Source organism: Gymnogyps californianus, chromosome 3 (genome assembly GCF_018139145.2).
Source record: "Gymnogyps californianus isolate 813 chromosome 3, ASM1813914v2, whole genome shotgun sequence".
Taxonomy (NCBI): domain Eukaryota; kingdom Metazoa; phylum Chordata; class Aves; order Accipitriformes; family Cathartidae; genus Gymnogyps; species Gymnogyps californianus.
The window spans coordinates 43962282-43987558 of NC_059473.1; the positions used below are offsets into that span (position 1 = coordinate 43962282).

Sequence of the window (25277 nt, forward strand, 5' to 3'; positions counted from 1 at the left end):
GTGTTTGAGAGAAGTTTGTAAAACCTGTATTCAATTTTTTTGTTTAAATTTTACACTTAATTAGAACTGTATGTGGCTAAAGTTGTTCACTGCTGTTTTAGCAGTGTTTAGTGTAATGACAAAGTTATGTCATACAAAATGCCTGTGTGTACCTCTGCAATTGCTATATTTTCCTGAAGGTAGATAGTTTTGTAAAAGGGAAGATAGGATTATCTCTGGGTATGTTGACTCTGTAGCATATCAAACATCACATCTCCTGTGTAGTGCAGAACCAAAAGGTGGTACTAATTTTAACGTGAAGAATTTTACTGAGGATGCTAGAAGCTAAGGTACCCTGAAAAGGCAGATTAGTGAAGGAATAACCCTTGCCTTGGAACTCTAACTGCAGACTTGAAACCCGTAAGAACTGATTGCCACTAGATTTTAAGAGGCAGGCAGTCTTCGATCACAGCAATACTCTATCTTTTCTTATTTAGCCTTTTTTAATTCTTGAAGTGGGATTGTGTGTTCTATTCAATGTTGTGTATTCTTGTGAGACCCCACCTGGAGTACTGTGTTCAGCTCTGGAGTCCCCAGTGTAAGAAAGACATGGACCTGCTCGAGTGGGTCCAGAGGAGGGCCACAAAGATGATTGGGGGCTGGAGCACCTCCCCTATGAGGACAGGCTGAGAGAGTTGGGGTTGTTCAGCCTGGAGGAGAGAGGGCTCTGGGGAGACCTTATAGCGGCCTTCCAGTACTTAAAAGGAGCCTACAGGAAAGATGGGGAGGGACTCTTTGTCAGGGAGTATAGTGATAGCACGAGGGGTAACAGTTTTAAACTGAAAGAGGGTAGATTTAGATTAGATACAAGGAAGAAAAATTCTTTACTGTGAGGGTGGTGAGGCACTGGAAGAGGTTGCCCAGAGAGGTTGTGGATGCCCCCTTCCTGGAAGAGTTCAAGGCCAGGTTGGATGGGGCTTTGAGCAACCTGGTCTAGTATCCCTGCCCATGGCAGGGGGGTTGGAACTAGATGATCTTGAAGGTCCCTTCCAACCCAAACCATTCTATGTTCTTAACTCAAATAGCTGAACAGTTTCTCCCTGCTTCTCTGGGTTTGTCAGCAAAAAGCTTTTTTGATTGTACTGTGTGTTAGTGCAAGCTTGAGAGAAAGCATTTCTTAGAGCTGTGATCAGGAATCGGGTGGGAATGTTGCTGTTTGAGATCTTCAGGAACTGCAAGAATGAAATAAATTATGTAAGACATGCCACAGTTTGAGTCACTGTGTACTAAGGAGAGAAAGTGCTTACTGGATGAACCTATGACACTTACATGTTTCTGATCACATATATGTTATTCAATTTAACACTTTCACCAGTAAGAAAAGAGCTGATATACTAGCAATGGCTTCTTTGGGGGAGTGTCATGTTGAGTGCATTTATGGCCTGTGTCTGCTTAACTTCATTATCTGTCAGCTCTGATTTGATTAATCAAACAAGGTGTAGCATTCTTGGCAGGCAAAATTAGGGGTCTCTGGCACATATTTCCTGAAGTATAAACAGGACTGCAGGAGCTGAGTACTTGGAAAAGAAACTTAGCTTTCCTGTAAGCCATTTGAAAAGTCACAAGATGCTGGGGCAAGTTTTATCATGTGGAGGATTAAATTCAACATGTTCTTCCTAGTTTTATAAAAGTTTGTCTTCAAACATTAAAGCAGCCATTTTCTTTAAATCACAGAAAAATTAGTAGCAGAAATCTGTCCAGGCTGACTAGAAAAGGGAATAAAGTTGGAGGAAAAACTGCTAAGTGTTGTATTGTGGCAATGAGAGTGACCATACATCTGTGTTCCTCCTTTCCTTTCTTTTCGTCTTCTAGCATGGACCTAAATTAGTGCTCTATTTATATGAGTTAATGCACAATCATAGTGATGAAATGACCAAAGAAGAACAAAGAGCAGCAGGAGACTTTGTGAATACACTGAAATGTTGTGGCTATAAATGCATTCCCCTCAGCCCACGACCAAAACCAGATCTAATAAAAGCTTTGAAAGAGGTTTGTGAATAAAAACCTTACTTAAAAAACTGGGTATATTTGAGACAATTGTCTGTTATATGGGGTCAGGGTTTTACTGCATACAGCAGTTTTGTTTGCTTGGTGCATGGCTTATGCTTTTGGGGATTCTCTTTGGGTTCTGAATATTTCTGTCACATATACTCAACACTTCACAGCAAGCTCACATGTTAACGCTTCTTGGTTAAGCATAGTACTTAACCCAGGCAAAGGTAAGAGTTCATAATAAGCTACTAGTGTATCTCATTGTCAGGAAAAAAATAATTTTTATGATTCCTTGCAAAAAAATATAAAATTATATCTAAATATAATAAAACTGCAGTAACTGAAATGAAGTCTTGATGGTTTTGAATGCTGTGAAGATACCAGTTGAACAGTTTTGTCAGTCTTCCCTTTTTAAATTGCCATATCGTTTAGCCTCTGCTTCCTTATTTCATCCATCTGAAAAAAAAAAAACCTAATGTCTAAAACTTCCATTCAGGATCAGAAGAAATATGAGATGGAAGAAGGTGTAAATAAAGCTGCTTGGGAGAAGACAATGGCTAATAATCGGCAAAAGTAAGTGCTTTCTTAAAGGGGCTGCAAGAACTCTGTAAGAATGTTCAGCATACCCCATTGCAAAGTTGCCTATATGATTATTATAGATGTTTCTTCAAATTAACAGCACTGCTAGCTTTCAGGTTTCTATTTTCCCATTATAAAACCAGCTTGATTGTAGGTAATGCATTTTGATAGGTTGCATAATAAATGGCATTGTGTGAACTTCAGAATACTGAATTTTTTTTGCACATTTGGCATTTCACCCTTAGTTTTACAGCTGTTGTATCTGTCCAATCACCTCTCCTGTCACTGTGGTCTGTGCAATTAAATGTAAGGCAAATGTCCCTGTAACTAACCCTGATCTTCAACAAATAAAATACCATTATACTCAGCATAGTATTTAAACACTTTTGTGAGCTACGTAGACTGCTGCTACTTGGCATAATGTAAATTTTGATAGCTTGTGGTAGATTAAGAGGTTCTTTCCATTAATTGACATTTCAGGCTTTGCTGTAAAAATCAGACCTGAGATGCACACACAACATGTGTTAATATAGGCAACTGTAGTAGCTGTAAAGGTCAGCTTAGTCAAGTCTGTCCAGATAAGCAATAAGACTTTACTTTGAATAATGTAAGAGATTTGAGCAGTGATAAATTACTGTTCTTAACAGTTTTACTGTAATGAGTATACATTCATTACTAAAGCATGCTAATATATAGCCATTGATCTTCTGATTGGCTTGTCTTGTCTTTGGCCACAAGTAATAGCTTTTTTGAAGGCTAAGAAGCAGAAGGTATTCATGAGTCTCGTGAAAATTATGTAGGCTAAGTTGCTCTGCATCTGCTGTAACAAGAACTATGGATATCTGCTGCCAAACTGATTGTATTTTATAAGGGTTTTTGGTGTCTTGCCTTCCCTTTTCAGTGTGTTTATTTGACATTTTCAAACACAACTCTTTTTCCTCAGTCTCTTTCAACGTCTGGATACAAAATCTAAAGACATTTCTAAAATAGCTGGAGACATCACACAAGCTGTGTCTCTGTCACAAGGAATGGAAAGGAAGAAAGTAATCCAGCACATCCGGGGGATGTATAAGGCAGAGCTAAGTGCCAGCAGACATTGGCAGGAACTTGTACAGCAGCTTACCCATGATCGGTAAGTTGTGTTCTCATCTCAGTGAAAAAGCGAGCGAGAGAGAGACTCGATGCCTGACATGCGCTTCTCATTCTACTTAGAGGCACATGAAATGTAGATGATACTAAAATTAGAATTACTTACTTTTGCTAATCATCTGATGGTTAAAGACTTGTAAAATACTTGATTTATTCTCCTATTTTTTAGGGTGAGTGGCTGAGTAGCCAAGTAGTATTTCTGTGCCATTTAGACAGGTTTTTTGTCAGATACATTTTGCTGTGCCTAATAGAATGAAGAATGTCATAAGTTTTCATATCTTGCATTAATTGATGGAGTAACAAAACATTTTTTTGGGTAATGTTATTCACATTAGTATCCAGATACTGTGTTCACTAATCTGCATAGAGCAAAAGATATTAAGTCTTGACAAGAAACCAAACAATGGTATTTTTACCACTGCAGAACTAGTATTATGTCATGTTTCCAGCAGCTGAGTTTTCAAAATGAAGTAATGGATGCATTGTATTGCTGTTTTCTTCAGAATTAGTTGAAACTTCAAGAGCAGTCTTACAGTAGTAGCTCATAAGTAGTCAGTGGTATAGCTCATGAACATAAACTACAGAATTCAGTCTTTTGATACTTCTTCAGAAATAATTGCCCAGTGTACTACTGTGAAACTTCTGCCTTTCTACTATTTAAAGAAAAACAGAATCAATAAGCATATGTACTGCCTCTGCTGCCAAACTCTAACATATTTTGGTTTTTTCAGAGCACTCTGGTATGATCCAGTCTATTACCCAACTTCTTGGCAACTGGATCCAACAGAGGGCCCAAACAGAGAGAGGCGCCGCTTGCAGAGGTGCTACCTAACTATTCCAAACAAGTACCTTCTCCCAGACAGGCAGAAACAGGAAGGTAATTATAACATCTAGGAGTATATCTGAATTGTAATGACTACTAGTGCCTTATTTGTGGGTTTTTTTATAGGTGTGATAAAAACTCCATTATCTTATCTATTTGAAGACAAAACACATTCTTCTCACTCTTCTACTGTAAAAGACAAAGCTGCAAGTGAACACATAAGGTAAGCTTTGGGTAACACCTCCCTTTCATTGGAATGGCAGAAGGTGGGAAACAGTTCTCCACACTTTTTTGTCTAAATAAACATTAAAAAAAAAAATCAAGTGAGATGAGAGAAATGTCAAAAATGGCAGGTTTTTTGCTTTGCTCATAAGCAAAAGATCAGAGCTACCAACATGTATGTTTTTTGAGTCTTAAAACAATCTGTCTCCATGACTTCAAAAATCAGTAAAAGCAAATACCATCTGGTGTGATATGGCGATGGGACTTCCGTGGGATAACCGGATGGGATTTTTTTACTTATTTGTCAGTTGGATATCTAAGACAGGCAGTGCGACTAGATCTGGTAGGTCTTTCCATAAGTGTTCAAAAGCAAATTGTGTTTTCATCCTCTCTGCTTTTACTGTTGTGTTACTCAACTCTGCAGCTGTGTCAATTTACCACCTATTACAGGCACTAATACTGCCTAAAATAACTGCAGAGAACACAAATACAAATATACTAATGTGCAAGTCTAGAAAGGTGAGGTTCTATTTTTTTTCCCTCCTTGGGATTTGAACCATTAGAGTCATGGTGTTGAAAAGTCTTTCTTCAACTGTAGCCTTTGAGGCTGTTACTTTTAGGTATGTGCTGAAAGGTACATGAATTTGTAAGCAATAATACACTTTGAAATATTTCAGAGTTAATCGAAGATGTATAAGTGTAGCACCTTCTAGAGAGACTGCTGGTGAACTGTTGCTAGGTAAGTTGAATTTTCAGTCCTCTTAAATATCTTTTTTGTATAAGATTCTCCTGTATATGTAAACTTGGCTGATTTTTTTTTTTTTTAAAGTAATTGAGCTGTTGCCTGACTTCTTATGGATTATATACTTTATAGATCAGTTTTGCCTTTCTTCCCTACTGTTTGCATGAGTGGTATTTGGACTGTAGTTAAGTTTTAAAGTTGCAGATCACTTTCTAAAAGATGTGGAATGATAAATTCTATTTCTGTCGAGTACTGTCTTGCCCAGGTACTATTCTTAGTATTCTTAACTCCTGGACACTGTTTATATAACACTAAGATGCATTATACAAATAGTAATATCATGTACCTTTTTGCAACTATTTTTTCCTGCAGGAAAATGTGGCATGTATTTTGTTGAAGACAATGCTTCAGACACAATTGAAAATTCAGTAAGTATTAGAGCATGTTGTCCAGCTTTAATTTTTCCAAACTATGACCATGAGTAGCTTTTGTCTACTGCCACTGGGATTGCCAGAGCACTAGAATTAGAGGTCTCTGGACAAGGCCAGCCAAACCGATTAGTTTGGGTTCCGTGTTGCTTCTGTTGCCCCTGGCTGTGGAGTTGGTGGTGACAGCAGAAAACGGGAAAGATGTGGGCCTGGGGCTGGGAGGGAATGAGGAGGGCGTGATGTGGGGAGGCTTCTGCACCTTTCTGTCCATTGCTCTGAGTTCATCAGCGTAAGTGCGCAGAGCTTGCTTTGGTACGCACCTGAGATAATTTGCCTTACTGGAAGCTGGAGTACTAGGAAGTACAGAAACTCACAAGTGTATGAATTGTGCTGTACTCTACAGTATCTGATTCTTGAATTTTCCGTTATATAGGATGTTCTAGCTCTCCCCTTACCTATACAATAGAGGACTGTTTCATGGAGGAAACTAGAACTGACCTAATCCTTCTGATATTCAAAGGCTGTGATGCATTATTTAAGTTTATATATCCAACAGAATTAAAAAAAACAAAAACAAACAACAAGATATGGGTTATACTGCTGAAAGTTTTAAACTATTTTCAGGGAGCTCTTCCTTGCATCCACTAAACACACAGCTCCTGTGGTTTGATGTTACCAGCTGTTTTGCTGCTTTGTCCTTCATAGAACTGTCAGAATTGGGATTCATGGCAAAGCTTTGCTTGCTCTAGTTAGCTGTCCAATATTTTAGTTTAAGAGCCAGTGGAAATTGGCATTGTGTGCTAGCGTTGGATAGGGAACTGGAGCAGCTGAGGAGCATGCATGATGTTCTGCCCACTGCCTTAAGGAGAGTGGAGGATGGGAAGCATATGTGCAGAAAATCGCAACAATGTATTAAAGCATCACAGCAAAATTAGTTTGCTGTACAATATGCTGTCTGGTTATAAACTGGCTGCATTGAAGGGTTTCTTGTTTGGAAAATTTAGTATTTAAAATAACTTTTTCAATTGCAAATTCTGCAGAGTTTTCATGGAGAAACTGAACCAGCATCATTTTCTTGGACCTATGAGGAAATTAAGGAAGTTCATAAGCGCTGGTGGCAGTTAAGAGACAATGCTGTGGAAATATTTCTAACAAATGGCAGAACTTTACTCTTGGCTTTTGATAATACAAAGGTAATGTGGCACTGATGCATAATAATATAACAAAGTATTTTGCTGTGTCTTTAACATGTACATTCATGTGTTAGTTTAAGGAGACCTGTTGCATGGACTAATTAAATTCTGCCTAATACCTTTGAAAAAAACTTCACTCAGCTAGACTTCTAGACAAACACAAACATGTAGAACACATCGCTGATGTATTAAGACATCAAAGAATCTTAGTTATACTAAACATTATTCCATTACAGCAGATATCAGGAAATTTGTAAAATGAGAGAAACTTACTAAGTCTTGGTAGTTTGAAGCTTTTTAAATTTTATGATTAAATCTGTGGTATTTTCTTCTAGGTCCGTGATGATGTGTACCACAACATCTTAACTAACAATTTGCCTAACCTTTTGGAATATGGAAACATTACTGCTTTGACCCACCTGTGGTGCACAGGACAGATTACTAACTTTGAATATCTGACTCATTTAAACAAACATGCGGGCCGTTCCTTCAATGATCTCATGCAATATCCAGTATTTCCTTTTATACTTTCTGACTACACCAATGAAACGCTGGACCTAAATGATCCATCGGTATATAGGTAATATGAAATGTTTGGAACTGGTTATTTCCAAGTACTGATCATCCAGTATAGCTTTTTAACTTCATTGTACTAAAATGCACACACATGAATGGAACTATTCAGGGACAAGCCTCATCCATAATACCTTGGGCTTTTTACAGTACGTGGCTGCTTCACCTCAGATATTTAAATAAAATGCCTAGTATTATGAGTGTGTATATATATTCAAAGGATGCTATGAATTGGACTTATATACAGTCTCAATAGGATATGGATAGTCCACAGATTTAAATAAAAGCTGTATGTTTAAATTCATGTGATTAAAGACTTCCAGGCCAATTAGCGAAAATTAAATAGAAAAGGAAATAATATCGTAAATTATTTGGTCAGTTACAAAATCATATTGTCTTCATTGTGAATAGATCCAAGTGAATTGTCCCATCCTAATAAATTTCTGTTAAGCTGATTTAACATTTGTGTGCACAAGTCTTTGCCTTTATATGATGCCTCTGATTTGACAGAGGCACTTTGCATTTGCTTGCCTGTTACTGTGCTATGGGGTAGCCTGTGGATCTGAGTTTGCCTTTAGCACTAACTGAAAGTGGCCTTTTTACTTTCTGAACTCTCTTGTAAAGTGCTATTAAGTTTTGCTTGTCCTTTTCATGGTATTAAAGGCGTTATTCTTAATAATGCATTATTAAATGGTGTGAATCAACATCTTTATAAAAATGACAAGATATCAGTACTACTTCTGTTACAGAAATCTGGTCAAACCAATAGCTGTGCAGTCTAAAGAAAAAGAGGATCGTTATGTGGATACTTACAAGGTAATTTGGATAACTTTTGCTTCTTGCCTTTTTTCTGTGTATAAATGATATGGAGGCTTTAATTTTTTTAATATATATTGACTGGGAGGGGAAGAAACCACAAATCCAGTATTTTATATCTGTGGAATTCTCATTTCCAATATGCTACATTTCCTGGGAATTGTTTTGACATGCTTGGAACCTGTGTTTGTTCCTGTACCTGAAATCGTAAATCAATTTAGTCTTTCCATGTGATACTGCTGAGGAGGTTGAACTGGTATCTTCTCACATATGAACATACATACCTTTACGATCCCTAAAGATCAGGAAGATAAATTATTGCTGCTTATTTGAAATTACTTCAGTGGAACTTGTGGCTATCCTTTCTGTTTGATAACAGAAAAGCTGTTTTCCTTCAAGTATGCTGTTATTTTAACATGCCTTACTAAGATTACAGTGCTCTTTGATTTTTGCTCTTTAGAATGTTTTAAAGGCTGTAGGAAATAACATGCTGGGGAATGAAAGCATCTGCAGCTGGACCTTCAAACTTATGTCTATATCATCAAGGTCTAGCGTATTATTTGCAAATACTGTTTTTTCCATTTAGTATTGAAAAGCCTGTACAATGACTCTGCTGTGTTAGAAAACAAGAGGGGAAAAAAAAAGCAAAAGTAATAAATAACAGAAAAGAGGCCATTTAAATTGGCTTAAGACTTTGGATTGTAAAAGTGATCATATGTCTTTAGACACTCAAAGTGTATTTGATTCCAAATCACTTTTAAATGTACGTTCCTCTGAAGTTTTAAGTTTTATTCATAAACGATTTAGGTGAGCTCTTATTTTTGTTATTGGAATGTAGTCTAAGTAGGAGGTTCGTGATTTTTTTTTTTCCTACTACTTTTCTAGTATTTGGAAGAGGAGTACCGTAAAGGAGCACGAGAAGATGATCCAATGCCCCCTGTACAACCATATCACTATGGATCTCATTATTCCAACAGTGGAACTGTGCTTCATTTCCTAGTTAGGCTGCCACCTTTTACTAAAATGTTTTTAGCCTATCAAGGTAAGGTTACTTTTGCTTGCACTTACCTTTCACATCTGGGCCTTGTCCCAATGACCCAGGAATGCTGTATGTTACTCTGTTTAGCGTAGTTTATCAATTCCAAATAGCTGAGTTCAGTAAAATTAAATCTGGTATGCTTTCACAGTAGACCCATTCTGAAATTATCAAGCTAGACCATAAAGCTGTACATCTTACTTTTATACCTTAGTGTATGTAGAATAAAAAGCTGACCTATATTTGACTTGCAGTCCATGTGTAACAATAGTAATTGAGATGATAGAAGAATTCTAAATGCTCTCAGCTAACTGGAGAGCAGTTAACTACTTGAAGTTGCAGATGTGCAACTGTTAGCGTGTCCGTCACCGATGTAACAAATTCAGTTTGGATTTCTTTACAGATCAAAGTTTTGACATCCCAGACAGAACTTTTCACTCTACCAATACAACCTGGCGACTCTCTTCGTATGAATCAATGACTGACGTAAAGGAGCTTATCCCAGAATTTTTCTACCTTCCCGACTTTCTAGTTAACAGAGAAGGTATACTAAGAGGGTAACAAAACTATATACCCAAAACAGCTGTACGGTTGAGCCTATGGGTTGAAACTGAGAACATTTATACCCCTTGACTGAATATGCTAAGTAGTAGATGTATGGGAGAAATCTGGCACGAATTTGTGGGATATGCTAAAAAAGCTGTTATGTAGGACTTTAGGGAAGCTTTTTCATAATTACATCAGAGATGCAAAGGAGTATCCTGCTGTCTGATTTTTCCATCTGAATGAGTATGTACAGCTTGAATGTGTTTGGGGGGGACTTGTTAATGGTGCTGCTTTGTTGATCAGCAATCACTGTGCTTAATGGTTAGCTTTCATAGAACCCTATAAAGACCTTTTTGGAGTTACTGTCAACTAAAATGTTGGAACACTTACTCCCCTGTTTCTAGGTTTTGATTTTGGAGTACGTCAAAATGGTGACAGAGTTAACCATGTCAATCTTCCACCTTGGGCTCGTAATGATCCTCGTCTATTCATCTTGATTCATCGTCAGGCTTTGGAGTCTGACCATGTTTCCCAGACAATCTGTCACTGGATTGACTTGGTGTTTGGTTATAAGCAAAAAGGCAAGGCCTCTGTTCAGGCTATTAATGTCTTTCATCCTGCAGTAAGTATTTGTTAAGCAGTGTGTTTGTTCATTGTACCTAGTAACTTAATGGGGGAAAGTTTGGTCTGACTTGCTTGGAAAACATCCAACACGAAGCAAGAGCCCTTGCTCATGAAGTGTTGAAGAATAAGAAAAGGCTTTTAACCATTTCAATGAGGAACTGGTAAGATCCCAGGGACTGTTGTGAGACTTAGTGAATTTGTGTTCGTCTTTCTTGCCTTGAGGTAGGCATGGGGGATGATCAGGTATATGGGGTTTAGGCTTTCTGGATAGTTGTTTGCAGTGATATAGAGATACTGTGTTTTGTGTGTGCCTGTTTCCATCTCATTCAAAAGAAGCCTTTCATTTAGGCAGATTGTGCTGCAGCTTTTGATATGATTAAAATAGTTCACTTTGTCCTGAGCTCATTATTTGTGTTCTTCCCTTCATATACATCTTATGTTTTGTCCCTCTAATGAGCACTTCCCCTCCAGTAAATTTGATTTCAAATAAGTCTTCATGTAATGTAAAGACTTCCAGAGTTTCACCACTTAACTGTAACACAGATGTCTTGGATTGTATTCTTCAGCTTCAATCCTTACTATCACAAGGTTTGCTCAGCCAGGCAGTCCTGGTTTCAAATGCATTCAAAAGTGTTCCATGTGTTTAGTGTTTATTCCATAGCTGGAATAGCTAATAAAACAGTAGTGTTCGGCAGTGGTGGCTTTTTCTTTTCAAGTAGCCATCCAAATGCTTTCCTTCCCTTTCCTTTTTTTGTGCCTAAGTATGGATTTAGTTATTACCTTAAATTACAAATATTAAGTTTGTGTGAGTTCATTGGTTTTCTTCAAGTGAAAAGTCAAGGCCTTTGTCAGTGTGACTGAGGAAAAGTATGTGGTTCACAGAGGCATGAAAAAGACAAGTAGAGAAAGGAAAGAATTTCCACTCCTCCTGAAATATGAAGGTTCTTCCTCCCCACCCCAAACCACAGCTTTATGTTAATTAAAAAGAGGTACAGAAAACAAACTTTTTCAATTTTTTATCATCAGCAACCTTTCTGTTTTTGCACAGATTAGTAAAGGTCTACTGAGAAGACCTCTTTGACAGAAATTAGACACGGATTACATGTAGGAGCAGTTCACATGATAAATCTTAAAGTTGTAGTTACTTCCAATAAAGAAGTGGTGACAAGGTTACTGTTCTCAGTGGCTCTTTAGTCAGCACAGTCATTGTGGGATGGCTTCTGGTACAAGTCTTAACCGAACACCTGAAGAGTCTGCCTCTAAGTTTGTGTGCATGTGTTGAGAAATCTTTCCCAAAGACAAACTGGACAAGCTTATTTTTGCCCCTCCCTGCCTTTTTTTTTTCCTCTCCAGACCTATTTTGGGATGGATGTTTCTGCTGTGGAGGATCCTGTTCAGAGAAGAGCCCTTGAAACAATGATAAAAACATATGGGCAAACACCTCGCCAGCTGTTCCATGCAGCACATGTCAGCAGACCTGGATCCAGGCTTATCATGGAAGGAGAACTTCCTGCTGCCATGGGATTACTAGTGCAGTTTGCTTTCAGAGAAACCAGAGAACACACTAAAGAAATAATATATCCAGTACGTCATTTTGATTTGCATGATGGTTTAATTAACATTCATATGCTGTAATTATTGTACCCTTATGTTTACATTTTCCTTCCTAAAACTGCAACTTACTACCCATATTGTACTGTAAATAAAATACACAAAATTAGTAAAGTGATAGTGAAAATTATTTTCATGCATTTGTGATATACTTATTGCCAAAATAAGATAGATCTGAATTTATCTTGGTTATAGCAAATAGGCATTGGAAAGCATTTCACTTAACCAATTTTATGCTTTCAATGATGAATTCCGGAATCTGTGTGCAAACATATAGTAGGTAAACACATACTATGCTTTCCTCCGTCCTTAACTTTTTCATTGACTGTAGGACAGTTCAACTTTCTTCACTTCAAACACTTGTTTTCCCTAAAGTCCAGTGAGAAACTGAATGCTTGCATTTAAAGAAATCAGTATTTTTCACTAAACTACCTGAACTACAAGCTTGCTATCTCAGACCTCAAAGAAGTGGGAGAACTCTCTTAAAGCTAATAGTTTAGCTGATGATACTACAGTGCTTCATACTTGTCTTTCTAGTATTTTTAGAATACTTCAGCAGTCCTTACCATGTGTTTGCTTGCAGGAATGTGATACGAATGATTCTCCCTTACTAATGAAATACATTTTTCTGAAAACTTTTTACCACCTTTTAATTTGAACCTTATTTGTGCTTGTTTTAGAGTCCATTACCATGGATAAAAGGCTTGAAGTGGGGAGAATACGTTGGTTCCCCAAGTGCTCCAGATCCTGTTGTCTGCTTTAGCCAACCACATGGAGAAAGGTTTGGCTCTCTCCAGGCTTTACCAACTAAAGCTATCTGCGGTTTGTCCCGCAAGTTTTGCCTTTTGATGATATATAGCAAGGAGCAAGGTATGAATTTGTGCTTATTCTCTACATGCACAATACATGTGGAAATGAGCCCCCCCCAAAATTAAATCTAATGCTACTGTTATTCTTCAGCAAACTTCCCAAATTTAGTCACTTTTGCCAAAGATTGATTTATAAGTCCAGTAACAGCTTCCACATGTGTGGTATCTTTCCTGGACGGTAGATTTTACTTGTAATTTTCAAAATGACGTAGAGGAATCCTGTAATTAAGTTGATATTTTTCATTAAAGTGACTGAAGCATGAGGATTTAACTTTAGAACTTGCCGGCAGATTCAGTCCCAGAAGAACTGAAGAACAGATGAAAAGAACATGTGGCAACAGAAAGGAGAATTAAGGGAACGGTTTTTAGAGGCAGAGAATGAGGAAGGTTATCAGTAGAAAGCAGAGGTGAAAGGATCTTCTGCTTTCAGATAAACTCCTCGGAGGGATTCTTATTGATAATGTACAAACAGGTTGTCATACTCTTCTTTTGTTTTTTGTAACGTGTGCTAGTGAAGGTTTTAAAAAAATAAATGGCTTCACATTTAGTCAACAAAAATAAGTAACATTCTCCTTGAAGTTATGAACAATCATTTCTCTAGCTGGGAAGTATTGTCAGCCTCTTCCCCTTTTCTCCACTCCCAATAGATGCAACATTTCTTCAAAAAAGCTTTGTCCAGGTTGCAGACTGTATTTGGAGAACGCTGAATGTTTACATAATCTCTGAAAACTATGTTTGTTTATAATACATTACAGATTAAGCCATAGCCTAACAGAAAGTATCTTATTTTGAAACTCTGGTGTTTTTTATATTCTAGCTTGTGGTAAAACATGGACCTGAGATTTTTCTTGTTGACTATCAAAGTGACCAACTCTTTGGTTGCATATGTGACACAATATTATATGCCTCCCTTCAGGTGTGAGAAGCATGCACAGTACTGATATTCAGTGGTCAGCTATCCTGAGCTGGGGATATGCCGATAACATTTTACGACTGAAAAGCAAGCAAAGTGAACCTCCAGTAAATTTTATACAGAGTTCACAGTTCCATCAGGTAAAAAAATCAGTTTCTTGGTCTTCAATTTAATATTGCTAGTTTAAGTGGTGGCCTGACTTGGCAGCAGGTACTCTTGCTTTCATTTTTCTTGGAGATGAGCATCAAACACAACTGTTTAATCTGTTTGATTCTCCTTTGGAATGTGTCCCTTACTGCTCCAGTGTATCTCGTTCCTGGATGTGTTCCTGTACTAGGTAGAGATCCCTTTTGAATCCATTTGATTTTTGTAGCTTTTCCCTCCTATGGAATATTGGTGTGGATTTATAAAAGCTAAAGTTCTGGGCCAAGAAAAATTAATGCAGGAAAAAATTATAGATGCCTCACATTAGAAGCAGAACTCCACTATAGTTTAGGATTCCTCTGAAAAAGATTGTCTAAAAGATTGTTAGGGAACACTGCATAATCTCCGTTGCGCTCCAATGGTTGGTGAGATTCTACTGAAAAGGTTTTGGCTGATGATGTGGCTGTAGATCTAGAAGTCTGCAGTAGTTCACTGCTCTTTAGCTGTGAATTCTGGGCTACACAGAATTTCCCTCTTTACTTTGTTTCTGAAGTAATAACAAATATGACCTAGAGCAGGTATATTTTAACTCTTGGATTTCTTTAGTTTAGGTATTTTACATGGCTTTTCTTAGGATAATCAATAAAGAATCAGTTTGACCAAATGCTATGGCATAATGAAAATAGCAGTTAGAATAGTTTCTGTTCTAAATTTTTCTGGCTTTGTTTTGTCTTTCCAAGGTAACAAGTTGTGCTTGGGTGCCAGACAGTTGTCAGCTGTTCACAGGTAGTAAATCTGGTGTCATCACAGCATATATGAACAGATTCACTAGCAATACGGTAAGTTCCATTGGATAGGATTTATGTTTAAGGATTTAGCTATATTCACTATTACAGTCTTTTTTTAAACAGGAAAAGTGAGAAAAGGGGAATATGTTATATTCAGGACAATTGGTAAAAAGATCAAGTACTTGTTTAGTATTTATTTTTGAAGGATCCTCTTTGACATTGTTAAATAGCTTTATCTCAGCATGTTTATTTGTGGGTTTTTCTTAAGCTGTTGTTCACATACTGCTAGCCTTCAGTCAGCCCTCATCATCTGGGTGCATAACTGATTACACATACAGCTTTGACTGTATTCAGGCTAGGGCTTGGAATTGAAGTTCTCTGGCACAATGAAGGTCCCTACATTAAGGAGTAACTTTTTCTGTGAAGGAGACAGAGCCTTTCAAAGCCTTAACTGAAACTGGAATGCATTTCCCCAAAGTAAACAACATTTCAAATGCAGAAGGCACTTACACTACAGAGAGCCAGGATGAAATCTCAGACAGTGTATATATTAACCACTGAGCCTCTTCACTTTGTCATATTCCCCAAGGGGAAAAGCTGAGGAGGGAAGGGAGAAAAGTAACTTGCATTACTTAATGCATTAGTGGAAGACACTGAGATACTAGTAGAAATCACCCTGATACTATGTGGTAATAAGCATGGTATGAAAGCATAAATAGAACTTGAAATTCATCTTCTGGTTCAGACTGAGTTTCTAGGCTTCTGTCTGACTTTCTCCAGGAGTAACTTCTACTCCTCATAGTTTTAACAAAGAGTTTGCAACTTTCTTGACAGGTCATTTTAGATGTGTCTATGGGATTACGCATAGCTACAACTAAACTAAACTGATTTCTCAAATTTAGCTTGATGCAGATACAGGTATTGTACTCCTTGATGCTCTTGAATCACTCCATTAGCATGGGCTAGAGGGAACCTTGGTATGATCTGCTATGCCTACCCAGTTTCCTGTTTTCAACAGTGGCAAACGGCAGATGCTTAGACTGGGAAGAGCACAAATATGCAGTGATTTCTTCCTTGGCTTTCTTCCAGTTTGTGGTGATCTGCCACTCAGACTTCCTGAGCTCAGCAGCACTCAGTTTAAAAAATGAAGTAGAGCTTGCAGCCTGCAAGCTTCAGTCAGTTGGATCTTAAGTCAGGCACCTTAACTGCTCACCAGAATAGTGAACTTGTAAATAACCTGTACTGAGACTTGGATTCCAGTTAAAATTGAGGTACTAAAATAGAAATTCAATATACTTGCCTTCTGTAATTCTAAAAAGAAACTCTAGTGGTGGGGTTATGATTCTTAAGTTCCCTGCATTTCCTAGAAACAAGTGATTTTTGTTCAGCTGCACAGGTGTTGTCTTTGAGACCATCTTTGCTGAATTTCTCAGTGCTGACAGTTTTACATGCCCCGGGCAGACTGACCTTGTGCCAATTCTGTAGCTCCTGTTGTTGAGTCAGTTACCCAAGTCAGGGCTGCAGGGAATGCAAATGTGTTTCCTAGCATCTGTTCTGTATGCATCTTGTCAGCAGTTCAGTGATAAAGTGAACAGTCTGTTATAATGCAGTACTTGAAACACGAATATTTTGCCCTGTTTCACATTTATGTAAATTCAATGCATAGGCATAAAACAGATACCGTGTTGTTAATTGGATATGGGAATTCAAAGGCATGCTGTCAGAATTCAAAAATACCTCCATGTTGTACTTCAGGTGCTCTGTTTTTCCTAGCCTTTGTTTAAGATGGTCAAAAAACTAATGAAGTACTACTTTGAAACTGTGATCTATCTTGACAATAAGTCATACCTTCATGAAAACCTCAGCCAGAAAGAGAGCACTTTAATGATCTGTTTGAGTAAAACTGGGCAGTGATCATTTAAGTTCTCCACTCAAGTGCTGTAGGCAATCATTTGGGGTAACCAGCAGAAAGAACTGCTATTTAAAGGTAGATACATACCTGCATGTTTTTCCACATCTAAATACTGTTTTAGTGGTTGTCATCTAAAAGCAAGTCGGAAGTAAACAGTGGATGGTGTTTTAGGCATGAGGTAATTATTTCATAATTTATTAGACCTTAATACAGTTGGTGCTAAAATTGCAGCTTGTCTCATTACAATATTATTACAATAACCCAGTGAAGAATCAGTAAACCATTGCTGTTAGTACTATAGAGAGAAGCTGCTAAAGGTGAATCCTGCTTTCAGTTCAAGTGTTGAAATGCAGATCAACAGCAAACACTTAAAGGAGATGGGAGGAGGACAGTAAAAAGGTTATCAAAATCAGTTTTTCTTCAGAAAATCAGAAGTCTTGATTGCTGCTGTTATAGAAAAAATTGGTATAATTTTTTTCTCTAAACTGAGCAAGGATTAAAGAAGGATCTGCATATGTGAGATACCACACTGTTCTGAGAATGACAACTGAATGCTTTCATAAGTGTGTCTTACTTGGATGAGATGCTCAGTAGCAAGAGCAAAATAGCTGGTCTTCCTGTTGTCAAAAAGTGTATTGACTTTTGCATTATTACATAGATTACATTGTCCCTTTTAGTGCAGAAAGACATGTAAATTTTTCTACAAACTAAGAGTTAAGCATATGTATATCTTTATCTTGTCAGTTTTTACTTTCAAGCTTTTTGTAGACCTACTATATGCATCCTGTACCCTCATACAAAAAAGCAGACAATGTGCTCTGACACATGTGAGGACACAAGCAGAAAAATGTTCCTTTCTTTTACAAAGATTATTCTAATCTCTATACAGCAAGTGTCTTAATTAAAGCATTAGTATTCTGATTAAGCAGCTCCTTCAACTTAGCCATTTTTCAGAAAGTCTGAATCATTTCAAATGATATAAATTGAATAAGAAGTGTTATTTGGGGTTAAATTTGCTGCTTTAATTTTTATCTAGCAGTTTCTGTATTTAAACTTGACTTCCTGCATATTTTTCCAACTTGGTATCACTGAAGGACTTGGCACCAACTTGAGGAATTCCCAGTAATTTACTGAACACAGTCATAACTGCTGAGCTGGGTTTTCTTTCTATGTTTCCAAGTGCTTCCTCTAGATGCTAAAATAGAGGACTGTCATTTTGTTGTCATGTGGAAATAGCAGTCTTGCAGAAAACACATCAGCTGATTTCAAGGTGTGTAATTGAGAAAGTAGTACAATAGTTCTTCATTTCGATTCATTGGACCACATCAAAATGTTTGCTTAGCCTAAAGCACTGGAAGCAAAAAGCTGAACGTTAATTATATGTATGGCTTATCACATTATAAAGCATTAAACATAATAAAGCATTAACAACATTGCTAAACTGATGACATGAAAAGCACTGGGAACTATTTTTTGAAATCTAAGAATTAAACTTGTCCCTAGGCTTATCCTTTTCAGAAAAAAGACATTAATTTTCCTTTTCATGAGAGTTCATGTTTTATCTTGCTGTTTTTCAGCCTTCAGAGATAGAAATGGAGTCGCAAGTCCATCTGTATGGTCACACAGCAGAAATAACAAGCTTGTTTGTGTGCAAACCATACAGTATAATGATAAGCGTCAGCAAAGATGGAACCTGCATCATATGGGATTTGAACAGGTACAAGTATATATGTAACTTTTTCCAATGGCTTTCTTTTAAATACCTGTTTTCCAACTTTTGGGTATCTTTACCCTTTTAACGTTAACCGAATTTGTTCCGTGTATATCTTAATGTGAAGTCAAACTCTTACTGTTTTTTCCCATGAAGGGTGCTGAAATTCTAGAATGAATATGAAAAATACCATCATCGTGTAAAAATGTTGATTGAAATTAATATAACTCTTAAATATTTTCCTCAAATAACCTTTTCTGTGTTTGAGTCTGAACTTTAAGCTTGTTCTCTTTATTTTCTTCAGGCTGTGCTATGTCCAGAGTCTGGCTGGACACAAGAGTCCTGTGACCGCAGTTTCAGCTAGCGAAACAACTGGTGATATTGCAACAGTTTGTGATTCAGGTATATTTGGCAGTCGAGAAAGCTGTTTTGACTTGCAGACCAAATAAATCATGAGACTTGCTATTAAATTAGTTACTGAGCGTGTGTTAATCATCTGAGGATGCATTTGGTCAAATAGGAGTGCTCTTTTTTTTTAACATAGTAACATATAAATTTCTCCAGAAATGTTTAGACAGGTGTTTGAGTAAAATGTAGAGATAGAAAAGGTAATAACTTGATCTCTTATAAAAAGACTTGAAATTTCAACAGATTCCTGGGAGACCTAAATTTTGTGAAGTTGGCTGCTTTCATTTTAACAGAGATTTGTTGCCAAAGGTACAGTTCTTCAGGGGAGTACAGTGTATTACAGAGCAACGGAATTTTTGTTGTTCACTCTGTCACTAAATGCTTTCATATTCGCAGAAGCAAACATAGATCCTCCCCCATCTTATTTTAAAGGATGTTTTTGTAATATCTTGTTTTCCACATAGTACTGTTCCTGGACGAGAGCATTAAGACCTATCTGAGCAGTGGGTTTTTGAGTATTTCATAAATCAGGATGCTCATTGACTTGAAGGTTGACTGTGTGCTACAAGACTGTCTATCAGTAAAGCAGGGCCAAGTCAGAGTCCTCACACCATTTTGGTGTTTATAAGGATACCTGCGTGTATTGTGTTAACTTGAGACGGGGGGGCGGAGTAGGCTCCATCTAAATGACAGAATATTGTTCCATTGATCCAAGGAGGTACAAAATAAGAAGGAAGAGAGCTTAACTTTGTTTATCCATATTGTTAGAAGACAGTTATTGACCCAATTCTTGCTTTTTGAGCCAATTTTCTTTCTCTTTTGCCTTGAGTAAGATAGGTCTTACATACTGAAGTATCTTTTAGCTACCTTTTCTTAGTGGCTCCATAGACTGAAGTCTATGGAGTCCTCCATAGACTGAACTGAAACTAATACTGTTCCAAATCAGGGCAGGGGGTTGGGGAGCAAAATAGCACAGTCTGTAGTATTAAAGGACAAGAGAAAATTTTTCTGGCAGTTTCAGAAACCTAATATTTAGGTTTTAAACTGACATAGAGACTTTCAACTCCATTTCTGTAGCTCACAAACCATTTTTTTTTTTCTGGAAAAGCTGTATTCTTCTTTAATTGGCAAGGGACATGAGTTTCAATGCCTTTTAAGACAAAGCAGTAGCTGGGTTATTAGTTCTTTGATAGAATCAAATAATCCCAGATAACCAGGTAAGAGAACTGTGCTTGCTACTTTTAAGTATTTTACTTAAAATGCAAGCCAGGATACAAGAACAAGCTGTTTAAAGTAGATAGTATGAATTCTCTCTTAGTGCTTCCCTGTTAGTACATGAAAATTTGTCATTAAAAGTAAATTCATATAGCATTTTGTAAGTACAATGTTCCATAAATATGAAATGATGTCTTCTAAATGACTGCAGTGGCTTGGTGGTTTGCATGCTCCCTGTCACAGAAGGAGGGAAGAGGTAATTGTTTACTGTAGCACACATCACTCTGAGTCATTTAAACCTTCCAATCTTTCAAGAAGTTGAATTCTTTAACACTTAAAGATTCTGTTGCATAGACCTAGCTGTGGTCTAGCTTTATTTTTTAATACTCCCATGCTATGTTCTGTTGCAGTTGGAGGGGGTAGTGATTTGAGACTTTGGACAGTTAATGGTGATCTCGTGGGACATGTACACTGCAGGGAAAGTATTTGCTCTGTTGCTTTCTCTAACCAGCCTGAAGGAGTGTCTGTCAACGTGATTGCAGGGGGGCTTGAAAATGGAGTTGTAAGGTAAGCATTTGAAACTTTTATTTATTAAAATGCTTTATAACTTCGGCTCACAGTTTGAGAGCATGTAGCCAAACATCATGCTGATATTTGGCTTTAAAGAAGGTGGACAAGCTGTTGTTCAGTTTCCAATCTTAGTAGTTGCTAAATAGGTTATGTTTATCCCTGAAATATTTGTGACATTAAATGTGAAGAAAAATTACTCGTTCTTTCAGACTGTGGAGTACATGGGACTTGAAGCCAGTACGAGAAATTACATTTTCGAAGTCAGCCAAACCTATTGTAAGGTAAAAAGATTTTAAGTATACAGTAAATGGATTTTTCTCTTTGGAAAAAGAAAACAAAACCACAACAAAATAGCCTTGAGTGTTGAACGTGGATTTGACATGCGAACAGGAGATAAACACCCATGTCTAAAGAGAGCAATGCAATCCTACTAATTATTCATGAAAGCAAAATGAGCACAAGTGTACTGTATTTGTAATGACAGTAATAACTAGGTTCTGCTGCTGGCAGATAGAAATTAGCAGGATTCCCTTGAGAACTGAACAATAACTACTCTTCGTATTCTTAAGTTTAATATTTTTTCCCAGAATCTGTGTAAAAATCATGAGATAATCTTAACTTTGTCAGACTCAGAGTTTTTCCTCCCTCAGAAATAAATGAAAACACTGCATTTTCCCTGACCATTTTTTTTGCTGATGCTGGAGGGAAACGGTGGAGAAGGGAATAAAGGAAACTCAGGGGGACCTGGAAGCTGCCATTTTGGAGTGCTTGTGTAATTTTCTCTGAGTCCCCTTGATGATTTATAGAGGCAGAAATATTCTCATGCCAAAGTGTTTTCAGAACACAGTCAAAAGATTGAGTCTTTGATATCCCCAGTGGTACAGTAGTCTGCGCAGAGGTCTTAGTTATGCCAAAATGTTATCATCTTAATGTTAGCATAGTAACAAATCACTCTGAAAAATTTTGTTTTGACCATTGCTGAAATATTTAAAACCCAAACCACTAATCGCCACTTTTTAGAAATGAAAAACATTGTCTGATAGCAGTTATTGTCTTTCTGTTACCTCCTTTAAGAAGCATATTTCACAAAGCTTGTTGATAATGATTTAGTAGCTATTGAATAATTTAAAAATTCCTGCTAAAATGAGACAGAAAATGGATGCTGACCTTCATGCTCTCTAACATTACCCGTGGCATGACTGAAGGGCTTTACTACCGTTACAGCTGAAGAAATACCCGGCTGAACAAAAGTCCTGTGCTGTGCCATGAAATCTGATGGATTTAGTTTCTGCCTTTGTCAGCAAGCAAGTTCAGGGAGCACTGAGTTCTGTTGCTGAAAAGCTTTCCTTTCAGGAGTAGAAGGGGTAGCCCAGGGAGAGAGTAGGATGCTGCTCTGATCCTACCCTTTTCTTTGACACTGCAAGGAAATGAGTACTAAACTGCATGGCATGTTGAAGTGCTGGACAAAGCTGTAGTTCAGCCTGTTTGGTTACAAAAATGAATAAGCAGGTATATGCAAACATATTACTATGTTAATGTACTCACTGGGTCTCCCCTGAGAGCTAATCTTTGTTGGCTATACTGTTACGGGGTTTTAATGTCTTCTAGCATTTTAAATAACTAAATCTGATATAAAAATAGATTGTCTTCTTGTTTTTCAGCCTTACATTTTCCTGTGATGGTCATCACTTGTTCACAGCTAATAGCGATGGAAATGTTATAGCTTGGTGTCGCAAGGACCAGCAGCGCTTGAAGTTACCCATGTTCTTTTCATTCCTTAGCAGCTATGCAGCTGGGTGATGACTATTTTTGCTGCTAATTCATGTTTCTGATGCACTTTAAATCCAAAATAGATTATAGAATCTCTTATTTAACTGGATTTTGAAGTAGTTTGAATGTCTCTAGAATGACTGAATAGATTTTTTTAAAAAAGAGCAGTCTAAGGTGGTTGTAAAATTGCATATGTGCATGCACAAACTTGAAGCATATCCAGGTCACCAGGAAGCTCTGGTCATATACTCCAATACCAGCAAAGTGACTCATAAATGCTCTAACATACAAGTCAAAATGCTGCAATATAAAACATAATAGCATTTTTTTAAATCACTTCTTGGACAGAAGTATTTAAAAAAATTGATTGATAATGCTTATTCCCCCTCTTATGTTGTAAAATATCGGCAGCGTAAAGTTCTGTAAATATCTATTAAAATGTCAGCATACGTATATCTGATTGATTGAGCGTGGTATAGTTAGCTCTGGGATAAGCAACCCAAAACTTAAAAATCCAAGACCACTTAAAATTGCTTTTTTTGAGAAGCAAAGAAGTTAGTAGGTGCTTTTTGCACCACCTTATGGTATTGTAATGCTAAAAATTGGATTTCTGTTATCTTTATATTTGTAATTTTTGCTGTCTTCTCTGTTAGTCTAAGAGTCTTTACAACAGGCAAAAATAAAATATTTGTCTTAGTGATGGGCAGACACCTCATGGCATCGTGAAGCAATAGTTAGATCACATTTTGGTTTTGTTTTTCAATGTAGTGTTAACTCCCTAACTTTGTAACACCTAGCTATTGCAATTCTGTTGCAGAATATATATTATATACACACACAGCTTATCTTCCAGAGCGAAAAGGTGTTAAAGGCGGCACAGATGTGCTCCTGTTCTAATGTCATTGAAGTTCAGTACACTGTAAAATGTTTGAATCTAACTGCTTGAATAGTCAATGTTCATAGGCATCAGATGATTTGGAAGAGTTTACACAGATACACTGTGCAAATATGTTATTTATTCCTAGGTGCTCTTTTTTGAGGGGGGGGAAAAAGCCTCCATTGTGAAAGGCTTAACAAATTTGAATTCTTAGGCCAGATCAAAAATTAACATTTCAGTTGATGGATTTGAAGACCTCTAAATCTGACACCATGAATGAGTGCCTACTAGTCATGCAAATGGTAAAACAAGAATGCTACGCAGGTCGATGTGGTTACATTTTTCTCTAAATTGCTTTGCTTTTTCATCCTTGACATGTTCTGCTGTTGCCATACAGATGAACTGCTGTGTCTTCTCATGTTTAAGGTTCATCTGCCTTCAAAACACTGTATATGAAATTGTCAAGTTGTGATGAAGATGACATACACACAAGAAATTTTTACACTTCTTTTGAAAATTCCAAACAGTCTTCAGAAATTCTTGCAACTTCCTGATTGAAGAACTTTTCAAACCGGAAAAACTTACGAAAAATATTCTCATAGTCCACGACACAAAGGCTGATCTCTGGTTCAATTAAGCAAGTGGCTACATACTGTATGAATGGAATTTTAAACTGCCTATATTGTAGCAGCATTATATGGGATGGCTTTAGTCATGTTTTTCACTGTCTAAATGTTAACGTAAGGTCCAAATACAGACTGAAAAGCTTCCTGGCTCATGTTGAAGTGATGTGCTTTGTTTAAGAGAAAAAATACAAATATTGTGGTTTTGGGGTGCTTTTGTGCTCCCTGGTTTGGGGTGTTGCTCACAAAGGCTTATTTTTATAAAGTAGAATTCCACTTGTTGCAACAATACAACAGAATATTGTTACAAATCAATATGCAAAATTGCTGGCCTTGTAAAGAGTGCAATATTATATATTTTTATGTAAAAGTAAAAATGGTTTTTTGAAGCAAGGAATATTTATTCAGCTTAACATTCTGGAACTATTAAAATAACATTGCAATAGTATCTGTGCATGATGTACTGAAATTTCCTGTAAATGTCACATTCCACACTGTCTTTGTATATACACTGTCACATTGTTGGGTAATAAACAGATCTTTGTACCAAATCATTTGAGATGATTAGAAACATGTTTTTGGCTTAGTTCTACCTCTCTTCTTTTAGGGATCTTGCACACCTTGCTCCAGATCAATTTCTGCTTGTTCTCATGTCTCTCATATTTTAAAAATCATGAAGTGGGGAAGTTCTGTTTATGGACTACATGATGTAGTCCATAAACTGAATGGCGGGGTGTAAGATCGGAAGTGGGAAACCCTAGGCGTATCACTTTGCATGTGTGTGCATGTATCCTTCCTTCCCATAGGATTGTGTGACTACAATTCGCATGAAGTGACGGCTCTTGAAGCGGAGACATTCCCCTTCCTCCCAGCTGCCTCTTCCCTGAAAACCTGACTGAGCTAAGGAAAGGCAGAAAAGCAATTCCTCTCTGGATTCTCTGAGGGAAGGAAGAAAAAGGTGCTGGGTGGAGATGGGGAGACTGGGGTCTCTGGGAGGCATCTGACAGAGGCTGCAAGGCTCTTCCTGTTGGAAGCCAGGGTTTGGGAGAGGTTCATGTGGCAAGGCCTATCTATCTGATACCACTTGCATTCCCAGAGAAAATT

General features: G+C 37.3%; 1 protein-coding gene across 1 annotated transcript in view; it reads left to right on the top strand.

Moving 5' to 3' along the window:
- LYST (lysosomal trafficking regulator) overlaps positions 1 to 24714 on the top strand; it is a 71563-nt gene extending 46849 nt beyond the window's left edge. Inside the window, exons 31-52 of the mRNA XM_050893305.1 lie at positions 1852 to 2028; positions 2528 to 2604; positions 3554 to 3742; positions 4491 to 4636; positions 4709 to 4805; positions 5482 to 5543; positions 5919 to 5974; positions 7015 to 7167; positions 7503 to 7747; positions 8490 to 8556; positions 9442 to 9598; positions 9996 to 10136; positions 10543 to 10760; positions 12116 to 12346; positions 13054 to 13243; positions 14159 to 14295; positions 15040 to 15138; positions 18577 to 18716; positions 19015 to 19112; positions 20744 to 20900; positions 21113 to 21184; positions 22565 to 24714. Coding sequence (XP_050749262.1) covers positions 1852 to 2028; positions 2528 to 2604; positions 3554 to 3742; positions 4491 to 4636; positions 4709 to 4805; positions 5482 to 5543; positions 5919 to 5974; positions 7015 to 7167; positions 7503 to 7747; positions 8490 to 8556; positions 9442 to 9598; positions 9996 to 10136; positions 10543 to 10760; positions 12116 to 12346; positions 13054 to 13243; positions 14159 to 14295; positions 15040 to 15138; positions 18577 to 18716; positions 19015 to 19112; positions 20744 to 20900; positions 21113 to 21184; positions 22565 to 22703 — 3048 coding nt within the window. The 3' untranslated portion in view covers positions 22704 to 24714. The remainder of the gene's footprint in view (positions 1 to 1851; positions 2029 to 2527; positions 2605 to 3553; positions 3743 to 4490; positions 4637 to 4708; positions 4806 to 5481; positions 5544 to 5918; positions 5975 to 7014; positions 7168 to 7502; positions 7748 to 8489; positions 8557 to 9441; positions 9599 to 9995; positions 10137 to 10542; positions 10761 to 12115; positions 12347 to 13053; positions 13244 to 14158; positions 14296 to 15039; positions 15139 to 18576; positions 18717 to 19014; positions 19113 to 20743; positions 20901 to 21112; positions 21185 to 22564) is intronic.
- The last annotated feature ends 563 nt before the right edge of the window (positions 24715 to 25277 follow it).